The sequence below is a fragment of the Zootoca vivipara genome, chromosome 16, assembly GCF_965207765.1.
Source record: "Zootoca vivipara chromosome 16, rZooViv2.hap1.1, whole genome shotgun sequence".
Taxonomy (NCBI): Eukaryota; Metazoa; Chordata; class Lepidosauria; order Squamata; family Lacertidae; genus Zootoca; species Zootoca vivipara.
Window position 1 is genome coordinate 4,764,959 of NC_142599.1, and position 13,994 is coordinate 4,778,952.

The following is a 13,994-nucleotide window of genomic DNA, read 5'->3' on the forward strand; positions in this document are numbered from 1 at the left end:
ATAGTGGAGAGTTTTGACTAAATGTGATCCACCTGGAGAAGGAACTGGCAAGCCACTCCAGTATCCCTGCCAAGAAAACTCCATGGAGATTGGTTTTATTTACCTGCATATTGTGATGCTTGCTGTTTTAACTCTTATGTGATTTAGTATGCTATAGTGCAGTGTTTCCCAACCAGTGTGCCTCCAGATGTTTTGGGACTACAACTCCCATCATCCCTAGCTAGCAAGACCAGTGGTCAGGAATGATGGGAGTTGTAGTCCCAAAACATCTGGAGGCACACTGGTTGGGAAACACTGCATAGTGTGACCTGCCCTGGAATGACTTTACACTGAAAGGTGAGACAAATTTAACCAAAAATGCATTCAAGGCAGGGCCCTGGTTGTCCATTTACTCCGGTCCATTTGCCCAGCTGTCTTTCTTCTCTGTGACCTTTAGGTACTGGTTAACATACTGCTGTTTGTGTGAGCTTTGACGGCATTTAGGATCATTTTAGAGCATCCTTAATGGGTTTTGCATTTTAAGCTTTTGGACTATGTTTCCCTGCAGTTGTTCTTACTGTTTTTATTGCTGATGCCTTTTACCATTGTTCTGATTTTAATTCTCTGTATGGATTTAAAATTTTGGTATATGCCCCTTTCAAACCTAAGCCTTGGCGGTCGAATGGAACTATTTTAAATAAAATTAAATAAATGACCCAGTTACAGACCTGCACAATCATTGTAATAAATGGATTCCTATATATAAGGTAAAAAATGTTAAGTCCCGTCAAAAGCGACTATGGGGTGCAGTGCTCATCTCGCTTTCAGGCCGAGGGAACCGGCGTTTGTCCACAGACAGCTTTCTGGGTCATGTGGCCAGCTGGACTAAACCGCTTCTGGGGCACAGAGGACTGTGACAAGTGCCAAAGCGCATGGAAACGCTGTTTACCTAGATATAAGAGACCTGTTTTACACAGGTTCCAGCGTTTTCCACGATATATCAGACAGTAGGGGGTCTGTCAGTTCTGTTGCTAAAGTGCGTCTTTTCTGTAATGTGTGCTATAATTTTGAAATTATTATTATAATAGAAATTGCAATAGGTGCTCTTACTTAGTTTTAATTATGTTTTGAATGGCATTCCATTTTTATTGCACTTCTGTATACTCCTGGCTAAGCAATAAAGATTTGGATTCCTATATTCTTACAGGTATATCCTGCCTTCCTTCTGTTACTGAAGGTAGCGAACATGTGGTTCCCAGGTAGAGACCCATCCAGGTATTGAGCCTCCTTCCTTGGAGGTTTTTAAGCAGAGGTTGGATGACCATCTGTCATGGCTGCTTTAGCTGAGATCCCTGCATTGCAGGGGGTCGGACTAGATGACCCTCGGGGTCCCTTCCCACTCTGCAGTTCCCGCAGGCCCTGGCTCTGGCTTGCTCAGCTTCGGCAAGGTGGTGGCCTCATACGCCCTAAGGCCATTCCTTGGTTTCACAGTGCAATCCTCAGGGATTGAGAATGTTTCTATCAATATGGATCTCAGCTCCCGCAAAGGACAGGCCTGTTATGCCGTTCTGTTCCAAGATTATAGGTTGCCTTCATTTAGACTTCACATCGTCACTGGCTTGACAGCAGAATACTAGCTATGATTACCGTACCTAAACACAAAAAGAAAAACAGTAGATAAACTAAGTGTCAAAGTGTCACCCCATTCAAATTACATAAGGACCTTTTGGCAACAAATATAAGCCAGAAAATTTATGGGAGAAATATACCGAGAAGTAGTTTTGTTGATTTATGTCCTTAAATAGATCAGTATATCTGGGAAAATATACATGCCAGGGGTGGGGGTGGGGGTGGGGATCCCACATAGCTTCTATATATTAATTGGAAGGGGTAGGGAGAGTTTTGATGCGGACACTGATTCCTCTTTTTTTTTTTTAAAGAATATCCTTCTTCCCTGTAGGCCAGCCACAAAGTCCTAAATTGGAAAAGCAGGGCTCTGGCGCTCCAAGGTCACTTGTGCTGTTTCCAAAAATATCTTGAAACAAAACGCAAGAGGGGCACTTTGTTGGATGTTATCTGGACATACAGAGTTTCAATCAAATCCTTCAAGAAGTGTTAGAATAAAAGCTGGCCACTTGTTTTGAAATAGCTGAGTCACTGGCAAGGAAGGAAGAAAAAGAAAAACATCCACATTTTTTTCCATGGCTTGATGGTCTGGGCAACAAAGCAGCAGATCCCTCACCCTCTCTCCCTGATCAATTCCATTGCATTTTGAGTGAGTCCTAAATGTCTTTCGAAGAGTCCAGAGGCTTACAAGAAGAAGAAGAAGAAGCATCTGAGTATTCGCACGCACCCTTGCAGAATACAATCGCTTCTCATGGAGGTGGGACAAATGATATATGCTGAGCTACCTTATGTCCCAGGATTGCTCAGTTTTGCTAGGCTGACTGCTGGCAGCTCCTTAGCATCTCAGACAATTGTCTTTCTCAGCCCGGTGCAGCTACCAGTGCAATCCTGAATATTTTTTGCCTGCAGACACCTGCTCTCCCCGAGTTACAGCACATTTGGGCAAAACCACACAAGCTCTCTAGGGACACTAATGCTGCAGTCCTAGGATTGTGGAGTCGGAAGGGACCCCCAAAGGGTAATCTAGTCCGCCCCCCCCCGGCAGGAATAATATGCACCCTTACCTGGAGCCAGACCCATTCACTCAGTGGGGCTTAGTTCCGAGTTGACATGAATAAGGCTATTATTTTTAAATTATTTGTTGAATTTATATACTGCTCTAGACCCGGAGGTCTCAGGGCCATTCACAGAACACTTTTCATTTGACCTGGATATCATTAGAGCCATTATGTCATGTTGATGTGCCTTAGATTGGGGGTTGCAAAGTGGTAGGCAGAGCCAAACCACGGGTACTAGCCAGTGCAAAGGTCTCTCCCCCCCTAACCAAATCTAATCTGTGGATTTAGAGGGAGCTGGGCGAGAGGCAAGAAGAATATCAAGTTTGGGAAAGCAGTTTTATGTGTTGGGCTCCAAGGCAACGAGGCACATCAAGGCACCGCAATCTTGTATTGTACTCAGGCTGAGCTTTGAAGCATTAATGTAGCATTAATATAGGACTGTGGACCAGTCAGGAGGGTGGACTGGGCTGGGAGCCAGCTGGGGTGCAGGGCAGGGAAATGCCAATCTGGTAGTAATCCTGTCCACACTGGCTGAACAGCTGAGACCTCTGCCACCAGACCAGTCCTTCTGGGCCTGTGGGAACTTGCAGTGCTAATCACACTTGGATCCCTTGTGTGGGCACAACGGTGGGTTCTGAGTTCAGGTCTTCTAGGAGGTGCTAAGGTAATTTAAGAGGCAAGATCCAGCCTTCTTAATTGTTAGCCCAGAGATGGTTCAGATGAGCTGTCTTTTGGATGTATGTATGAGAGTCCCATGTATGAGAGTCCCATGGACTGCAAGAAGATCAAACCTATCCATTCGTAAGGAAATGAGCCCTGAGTGCTCACTGGAAGGACAGATCGTGAACCTGAGGCTCCAATACTTTGGCTACCTCATGAGAAGAGAAGAATCCTTGGAAAAGACCCTGATGTTGGGAAAGATTGAGGGCACAAGGAGAAGGGGACGACAGAGGACGAGATGGTTGGACAGTGTTCTCGAAGCTACGAACATGAGTTTGACCAAACTGCGGGAGGCAGTGGAAGACAGGAGTGCCTGGCGTGCTATGGTCCATGGAGTCACGAAGAGTCGGACACGACTAAACGACTAAACAACAACAACAACAATGTATGTGTATGTATGGGACACAGCTGGTGCTGTGGTCTAAACCACTGAGCATAGGGCTTGCTGATTGGAAGGTCGGTGGTTCAAATCCCTGCGACAGGATGAGCTCCCGTTGCTCGGTCCCAGCTCCTGCCAACCTAGCAGTTCGAAAGCATGTCAAAGTGCAAGTAGATAAATAGGGACCGCTACAGCGGGAAGGGAAACGGCGTTTCCGTGCGCTGCTCTGGTTTGCCAGAAGCGGCTTAGTCATGCTGGCCACATGACCCAGAAGCTGTCTGCGGACAAACCGGCTCCCTCGGCCAGTAAAGCGAGATGAGTGCCGCAACCCCAGCGTCGTTTGCGACTGGACTTAACTGTCAGAAGTCCTTTACCTTTATGGTTGCCAATGGAGAATTATGTTTCATTAAGTGGGCTCTGCTCTGTGGAAGCTTATGGCATAATATACCAGACTGATGATGCCACAAGGCTCTTTGTGGTTTTTATTACTGCGTCGCATGCGCTATGGCTGGCCTTTAGAATGGATTCCAAGGCTAAGCCCACACTCCGTATTAATTTGACTGGAGATAACATTTGCCTTGTTTTGACACGTACATCTGCATCGGTGTGTCTATGCATGCATGTGTATCTATAACACATGTGGCAGAGCTGTTGTTTTTAAGATGAATCTTCAGTTTAATTCGGTGAGATTCACTGGCAGGGAACATTTGTGGGAGAGGAAAAACAGAGGCAGGCTTGAGCTACTGTGTGTCAAGTGCATGCTAATGGGTTCCGCATGAAGAGAATTAAAAGGCAGTGTTTTCAGAGGAGTGGGAAACTGAAGAAAATTGGAAACAGAACAGTCAGCTACCAAGATGTTATACTGGGCGTCTTGCTCCAACTGTTTGTTCTGTTGGAAAGGTGCTAATTCTGGCAAAGGTTATAGAAATTGCTCCAGCAAGTTTTAATCTAAAAATATTTATTTGTCAAAGCCTAGGAGTAAAATTGGTGTTTTTAATGTTGTGACAGACCCTGTGATCTTCGGATGAAGGGCGGTATACAAATTTAATAAGGAAGTAAGTTGCCTGATTTCCACTTACATCCTTAAATGGCACCATATATGTACCCCACTTCAGGAGTCCAGGGAATGTACATGGGATGGGCCCAATTAAACCTCAAAACTACCTGACAAGGTTGGTTGGGCTAGGAGATAAGGATTAACTCAAGGCAACCTATCAATAACTTGTGACACCTCTGCTGAAATGTGTTGCACTAGCTGCTACTTTGCTACGGGGATAGAGTCAAGGTTTTTTTTACTTGTGCACAAAGCACCTATATCAGGGAGAGGGAGACTGTGGCTCTGCTCCCAGCCCTAAATTTTTGTTGGTTTTTAGGTATTAATACTGTTTTATGATCTGTATTAGATTTACATTGTTTTTTTGTACACCACTTGGGTATTCTCTGTAGGCTGGTTTATAAATTCTGAAATGAAATCAATTTAAAATAAGCTCACCCAGTTGAATTCATCATGCTGTGTGGGAATTTCTGAACCCAAGTTTTATCTCAAACTGTTGAGCACTCTGAAGGCTTTTCCTCACAACTGATGCAAGAAAATACCATAATAGTTGCAAGCTCATGTAGCTGAAGGCTCTTCATAATGAAGCACAGCGGCGCAGGGCGAGTTATGCTCATGCTCTAGGCCTGTCTGAACACTCCAGTTTGGGTGCCAAATGTTTATTTTCCAGCCTTGTATGGGAGTCAACAGTCAAATATTTTTTGCTTGTTTGAAACTCCCAATAAATGTCCAAAAATGTTTTATTCAAGTAAAATGATTCTCTCACTCAGCACATTTGTAGTCTTAGATTACCTGTCACTAAATGACTTAAACTTAAGGCATATTTTATAACAGAAAAAAAGCGATTTGAAAACTGCAACATGTGAACTAAGCACTTTAACCAATTCAAGTCAGCTCAATGAAGCGAATAGTTTATGCACAATCTGTAGATATTATCTGCATAAAGGACATGGTTTTATGGCTTATTATTTCATAGGTACATAACTTAAAAATGGAAAGCGTAATTCTGGTGGTCAACAAAATAGGTTTAAAGACTGTCTCAAGGCAAATCTAAAAAAAATGTAGTATAAACACTGACACAACTGGGAAACACTGGCCTGCGAGTACTCCAGTTGGAGAACAGCCTTTACCAGAGGTGTCATGGGCTTTGAAGACACTTGAACTCAGAACGCAAGGGAGAAAGGTGCTAAGAGGAAGGCACGCTTGGCAAACCCTCACCGTGATCAACTCCTGCCCGGAAACCAATGTCCCCACTGTGGAAGGACGTGTGGATCCAGAATTGGCCTCCAAAGTCACTTATGGACTCATTGTTAAAACCGTGTTTATGGAAGACAATCTTACTCGACTACGAGTGATCGCAGAAGAAGAAGAAGAAGAAGAAGAAGAAGAAGAAGAAGAAGAAGAAGAAGAAGAAGAAGAAGAAGAAGAAGAAGTGCCTTGCTATGTCAGCTGAAAAAGGTATGGCACTTTAAAGCACCCTGTCCAGCATTCCATCCAAACAATGGCCAGCCAGATGACTCTGGAAACTCTCATGCAAAGCAGGGAGGAGGCGGCCGACTGACCTCAGTGCCTGTGATTCACAGGTAAGAATATAATGGAACGTAGGAGAGACCTGCTTGATCAGAAAAGCCAATGTAGCCCAGTATTGTTTCCAATAGTGGGTAGACAGTACTTGAATATTGCATTTAGCTAATAGTTGTTGCCAGGCAGGAATTTCAACTAAAGCTTCCATGACAGATCTTGTATTATCCTGTCTTGAGATAGAGGCTTGATTTCAAATCAAATCAAATCAAACTTTATTTGCGTAGCCGACAGGCCATAGCATCATAAGCATCTTGGGATAGAGGCTTGATTTAAAGGTGATGGCATGCTGGGCATTCATAAATAATTTATTACTTACACCCCACCCATCTTGCCGGGCCTCCCCAGCCAATTCTGAGCGGCTCCCAACAGAATATTAAAAACACGATTAAACACCAAACATAAAAAACTTCCCTAAAGAATGTGCCCTTGCAGAGTCTCATGTGCGAAGTATCATGTCTAAGCCCAGTTGCCTCACCTGCAGAATTAACACACCAGGGATTTGTGGCCTGGGCAGACACTGTGTTGGCTTGCTAACTATCTGCACCCGGCAGACGGAGACCTGGTTTAGAGGTGCCACAAGGTGCCTGGGACCCCAAGTGGGTAATCGTTCTAGGCTTGTCTGCTGCCATGTTTCAATTGGGCTTCAGACTCAGTTAAATACATTCTTACATCTAACTGTCCCTGCACTTATTGCCTGGCGGTTCACTGCAATTTCTTTTTAACCCCCTCAGTGTATAAATAAATTAATGCAGAAGTGAGCCATTTCTGGATATGTGGTCACATATGAACAGGCTCCCAGGGATTCAGGATATTCAAAATGTACATTTAACAGACACTAAATTGTTTCTTACATGTTCTTTGGAACGTCACCAGTCAGAAGCAGGTGATTTTCCAAGCCGTGTGTAATCTCATGTATTAGCTGCTTAGAGTATTAATGCTAATAGGAAAAGCGATAAGCTGAAGGAGCTGTCAGAATTCTCCCACTCCCTTCCCATGAAACGCCTATCAAATCTCTAACAGGTTGGAAAAAATAGTCCCTGAACAAAAACCATTAAAGTCACATTATTGACTGTCCACTTGCATAAAAGCTAAAGATAGCCACTTTATCCCTTCCTCCAGTTTTTCTTTTCTCTGAATTATAATTTTCTGCTTCAGCTGAGAAAGTCATTTCTGATGCTGCCGAAGTGCGTAATCAGTTTGCCCTTCTGGAGGGCAACAGGAATGACGCAGCAGTGACAATGGACCTCTGAGAAAGCAGCATGGTGCCTTTTGGGGTGCAATCCAAAAAGTGCTACTACTGCAAAACCTCCTCTCTCTGTCTTTATATATACTGGTATATTTCCTCTTTGCATTAGGGCAAAAGAAACTGTGCCACAGACACCATTCCAATAAGCATCAGTAAAACATTTTGAGATTTTTCCTGTATGTTAAGTCCAGAAATTGATTCAAGACTTCTACTCTCTTGCTTGCTCCTCTAAACCTTAAATGAATCATAAGCCTCAGTCAAGGTAGTGCCCATGTTCATTTCTCCCCCCCCAAATAATTTTTATTAAGTTTTATAAGAACAGAATAACATCCATATGATTGTACATTATTATAACATCCATATTAAAAAACAAAAAACAAAAAAACCAACAATAAAAAAGAATTTTAAAAAATCAGCATCTCATATCTTTTTTACTAAACATTGTCTTCTGGACTTCCCCTCCCCCCCCATTGATTTTCATTTCCCCCTCCTTCTTTAGCAATTTTTCCTCTATCATATTCAACCCCATTATCACTTAAATAAAATCATATTTCAATGTCATCCTCTTTTTCAGTTATATTCTCTTTTGCTCCTTCTGTCCACCCCTCCCACCCCCCGCGGCTCCCACTGCTACCAGGAGTCCAGAGGTGTAGCAGGCAGGTAAAGGCGGTCCTTTTTCCAGTGAAATCTCACCCCCCTCCCCCTCCCCAGCAATCTCTCCCTGCCACTAAGGGATCCCAGGTGCCCTTGTTCATTTCAACAGGGCTTTTTGCAAAGCTTGTCTGCTAACCTGCTGGAAGCATACTGATGCTCTAACAGTTATAGTTGCACTTCAGTTTGCGGTGTATATTGAGGAAAGATGATCACAAATGCATGTGTCTGAGATGTGCTGTCACTTTGGGGCTGTGTGGTTTAGAGAGGGTTCCATGTACACTGACTCCATCTCCTATCAAATCTCCTGCTGTCCCTTCATGCCTGGATCCGCCTCCCCCAAGATGTAAGCAGCGCCGCCTTCTCTCCCTTCAACTCCTGCCTCAAAACCTACCTTTTCTGAGAGACCCCTGGCTTCAACTCCTTAAATCCTTACCTCCAACTGTAGCCAAGCTTGACTAGAACTGCATTCACGCCCATTTGAACTTTGCTACTCTCCTTTTCCACTTTCAATTTTAGACTGCCCCCCTCCTCGGGAGCAGAGGTCCTTTTTGCAGAACAAACAATGGTGAGCCTTACACAAGCAGATGCAACGGGAGCTTAAAAACATACAGAAGAGTCCAGCATCCTGCTCCCACAGAGGCCAAGCAGATGCCCACAAGCAGGACCCAATCATAGGAGCACTCTTCCCTCCTGGGGTTGCCAGCAATTGGTATCTAGAGGCATACTGCCTCAAACACTGAGGCACTTTATGGATGTGACTGGAGCATGTTAACAGTTGTCTCTGTCCATGAAACGTTGAAGGTGAGGGAGAAGAAGCTGAAAATGAGTGTGCCAGGCCACCTGGTGAGTTCATGACAAAGGTATTATTTTCTTAAACTGGACACATCCTCTTTGGTGATGTTGGCTGTCACACTAGGCATATTAAGCAGATTACAAGGATGCTCCTGAGCTACATTCCTCAAGGGCGCTTGGGTCTGGTTCTCACTGAGCTGATAAATCTCCACCTGGGATTTTAGGTGCCTATGTGATTTTAGGTGCCAGTGCTGAAGGAAGAATACTGCACTTGAACAGCTGTCTGGCCCCAGTCCAGTTTGAAGTTGAAGACCCCCTTCCCTGCAAGAAAGCACAGAGACCCTGAAGTTCCCCATCAATGGTGAGCACCTGGCTGCTGCATCCGGCCAGTGGCCCATCTAGTCCAGCCTCCTGTTCTCCCAGTGGCCAAGCAGATGCCCCCAGGGGAAGCCCACAAACAGGGCAAGAGGGTTTCCAGCAACTGGCATTCCTACCTTATCTGCAAAATGTCAACAGATGTTACAATCTGACTACTTTCTGCAGATTGGGGGGGGGGGAGAAGAGAAAGCAAATTACATCCCAAATCTTCCTCGAATCTCTCTGCTGTTGACATGAGAAGCCAGAAAGGGGAATTTCAGTCTTATTTCTAACCACTGGCCTGAGATTTCAAAAGTGCTCACTGCTGTGGCCACAGGCTGTGTCGTAGGATGGCTAAATGATTTAGTGGGTAATAAATATGATTTAAGGGCTCCGGGGTGGATTTTCAAATGGCAGTGAACCTCCCAAGTCCTATCAAGCTGCTATTTAGGCCTCAAAAAATACCTCAGAGGCAGAATCGGAGCTACTTTGCAGCTCTATTTCCACTGAGATCGCCTTGGGCACTGGCTATTTACATTTCTCTCCTCCCACCCAATACATTTTCTCACACTTAGAAGCATGCTAACCCTTTTCTCTCCTCCAACTGTGCTTTAATTTAGACCCTGCTTAATCTATCTCCCCCAGAGACCTAAGTTTCAGGAACTGGCTGACTGATCCTTCCTTTGAAAACTCAGACACTTTACTGTTGGTTCCACCAGCACAAGGAACAATGAACAAGGAAGACCAGGATTTTGCAGACATGAGTGTGATTATCACTCAGTCTTCAGGGTTAAAAATCACATTTTGGTCCTGCAAATATCAAATTCTTTTTTAGAAAAAACCTATTCAAATTAAGCATATTTGCATTACATCTGCATCATATGGAAATGAAAGTTTTCAAATAATTTCTGACATATATTTTATACATTTAAGAACTGTACAAGTTTATCACATTTGCCCACACAAAACCACATGTTGCAGACTGCAATTTTCATTTGAGAGTAGGGAAGGCTGAAGTAGAGGAAGTGGAGCACCACCGGGGGGGGGATTTATCTAAAAATGTAAAGCATAAATGCAACAAACAGGTGGTTGAAAACAGGTGCATAACTCATGTACACTCTTCACAGCCTGCTCTTTCTATGGCTCTCTAGTTTTTCATTCAGTAATGCATGTTTTCTCACTGGTAGAGGAGGTGAGGGTTTATACCGTAGCTCCCGATTCAGATCAGCACTTAACTTTGTCACACCATTTCTTGTTAAATTGTAAGACAATAGAGCAGCAAGGTCTTGGACTCTATGTGTGGTTTCTTTACAGATCACCTCTGTTCCATATCTGACAGCATTTGTCCCCGAGTCAGAAAGCAAAGCCTTTTGACTTCTCAAAAGCGTAAATCGGAGAGGTGAAGTGGAGTCTGACAGCCAATAAACTCCTGTTCTTTATTAAGTATGGACAATGGGGAACTGAACAAGCGGACAGAAGAATGACAATGTGAATGTTAGACTTTATTGTCTCTGTGGCTACATTTAATGAAATATATTAATTTAATATCAACCAGGAAAAATTAGGCAGAGAGCAGAAAGCTACAGGGAATGTTAAAATGCCATTGTTCTAACAAAGCTAGAAAAGGTTGGAATAACTCCTTTTCATATGTTTCTAAATGACTTTGCTACAGGTCAAAGGCCTAAGGGAAGCAAGAAACTTTTGGAAGTTCCTGCACCTCAGTTTTAGTCCAAGGACTAAATTTACTAGTTTTAGTCCAGCTAGTAAATTTTCTTTACACACCCTTTGCTTATCTCAAGGGAGCCAGGGAGACTCATGAGAAGTCTAATGACAGGGATCAGAGGCCCTTGTATCAACTGGCCACACTTTGCTTCCCCAAGCTTTGCCTATTGCTTCTAAACTCCAGTGCAGCTCTCCAGCGGGAGTGGCCATTTAAAGATGACACCTGATGAAGTTATAGGCCTGCACATACTTTGAAGCAAAAAAATGCATGTTTAAGAAACGTGCTGAGAATTTAAACCCTGCTCTGCCGTTGGAAGATAAATGAGCATCCTTTTCCCAGGACCAAGAGGAAGCAATATGTCAGGTTTGTGCATGACTAAGTGGGGTGAGCGGACTTCTTGGAAGCAACTTTGGCTTTCTGGCACAGTATATCCTGCTGCTTGGATGTAGAAGCTTCAGAATTAGAACTCTGAACTTTTTTTGGGCCTGGGGAGTATCATTTACCTTGGTCTCTCTGTGAAAACAGCCAGCTTTCAGCTCAACACATGGGCTAGACCTTTGCCCGTAAGCCATTTCAATGCAGTAATCGAACACGGAGCCCGTCCCACTGCTTAAACTGGCCTCCAAGTGATAGAGCAACTTTGCATCTGCAGTACCTGTAGAATGAGTGTTATTTTCTCTCCTTAATACAAGGAGTGGCTGAAAAGGCTCCCAGTCAAACTGGGAAACCATTGCCATTCTATTTAGGCTGGGACTTTTCCAAGCAGCAACCAGAAATTTAACTTTTGTAGAAACAGTTGTAGAACTAGACCAATTTTCAGAACAGAATTGATGCTCAGTATGGCTAGGATAGCAAACAGCTTGATTCACAAGACCAGCCGATCCTCTCCTCCTTCCTGAATGACCTGGCCAATGGATGCTTGGTTTTGCTGCTTGAGGAAACATTCCTTCTTGCACTCCATGAGCAGATTGAAATCTCGCCACATTTTCACTTGCTTCAGATTTGGACCATGGCTTTCCCGCACACTCTTCTGCTTCTCTCGCAGTTTCTGTTACTCAAAAGAGCAGTCAAAATCATTCTAAGAAATGTTTCAGAGTTACAACAGTTACCTCACAGACATTTATTTCTCTGAACAAGAGATCCTGGCCTCGACCCAGTACACCTGAAGGAGCATCTCCACCCTCATTGTTCAACTGAGATCCAGCTCCGAGGGCCTTCTGGCGGTTCCCTCACTGCCTTCTCAGTAGTGACACCCTCCCTGTGGAATACCCTCCCTTCAGATGTCAAGGAAATAAACAACTACACAACTTTTAGAAGACATTTGAAGGCAGCCCTATTTAGGGAAGTTTTTAATGTTTGATTATGTTTTAATATATGCTTTATTGTGTTTTTAGATATACTGTAAGCTGTCCGGAGTATCTGGGGAAAGCCAGCCAGATGGGTGGGGTATCAATCAATCAATCAATCTTCAATTGCTGCTACATTGTCTGTGTGGCATTACAAGGTCCTGAAGTGACTGGGGCAGCCACTGTTGGGGCAGAACTCAGCATGCATATAGGAAACTGCCTTATGCAGAGTGCTCAACCTGTGAGCTACAGCCTATCCCCTAAATCTGAGCTCCATGCTTAGCACTAAAAAAACCCCACATAGATTAAGTGTTTTGTGTATGTTTTGTGTGTGTGTGTTTTATGTATGTTGAAATAATAGAAGACAATTTTTGATGACAATTCTGCAAAGAAGATCTAAAACAGGGTTAAAAGGCAATTAAAAATGAACTGTTATCAGGACTACAAACATATTAGTCTCTGCTCTGTAGTCTGCTTTGTAATCTGGAATGAATAATAATAACAACAACAAGAACCTCATTTATACCCCACCTTTTTCTCCAAGGAGCTCTAGGTGGCACACATGGTCGCCCCCCCCCCTTTAATCCCCATAACAACCCTGCAAGGTAGAGGTTAGGCTGAAAGACAGTGGCTGGTCATCCTAGTGAGCTTCATGGCTGAGTTGGGACTTAAAGCCTCCCATGTCCTAGTCTGACCCTCTCACCACCTGACTAAATAACTCTAGAACATAAAGAAAAAATGGAATTAATCTTTACAAGGAATTCTGTCCTGAAAAGTATAACACTTGCATAACCGAATTTATAAGGGAAACATTAAAGAAGTTAAGAAAAAAGAATTATTTGTGCAATTCTGAACTTTACAGAAGACGATTAAAAATGTACAGAACTCAGCAAGGGTCTTAGTCAACGCAGCTATCTCAAAAGCACTTCAGTTATTTTCTATAAAAAACACCAAGGACAACAGCTGGGAAATGTATCATCTTCAGCCAGTTTCTGCATATACCACTTCAAGTTGGATCTAGCAAAGTGTCGCCTGCATTACAATATCTTATCCCTGGGGTTCCTGGGGAATGTGCTGTTTGTAAAAGATAGTCAAGCAGCTTAAGCATTATCTATAGGAAACTGACTTTAGAATTGTTTCTGTCTTTTATTTTGAGAAGCCAATATCTCTGAGCTGCAACAGAATGTTTTTTTTTTTGAGGCTGTGCACAAGGACCAGAATAAACTAACGGCAGGCATGAAATGTAGCATTTTCTAAAATGGAAAGGGAATATTTTAAAAATAATAACCTATTATTACCTTTCCAAGGTTTTCTTGTTCCGTGATCATCCGCGTGTATTGTTCCCTAAAGATGATAAAGATGATAAAATAAACACATACATACACACATATACATTATTTACTAAGCATCTGTGGATGTGAAGTCAAAATGCTGGAGAATCACAGCACCTGCTGTGGCTGCAGAGATCAGTAACTT

General features: G+C 43.3%; 1 protein-coding gene across 2 annotated transcripts in view; it reads right to left on the minus strand.

The window, feature by feature from the left end:
- Positions 1–10,871: 10,871 nt before the first annotated feature.
- Positions 10,872–13,994, minus strand: part of IFT81 (intraflagellar transport 81) — a 51,842-nt gene continuing 48,719 nt past the window's right edge. Inside the window, exons 18-19 of one of the 2 annotated variants that reach the window (XM_035098556.3) lie at positions 13,817–13,862; positions 10,872–12,220 (exon numbers count right to left, since the gene is read on the minus strand). In XM_035098556.3, coding sequence (XP_034954447.1) covers positions 12,038–12,220; positions 13,817–13,862 — 229 coding nt within the window. In that variant the 3' untranslated portion in view covers positions 10,872–12,037. Of the gene's footprint in view, positions 12,227–13,816; positions 13,863–13,994 lie in introns of both variants that reach the window. The other variant, XM_088659631.1, reaches the window with a different exon arrangement.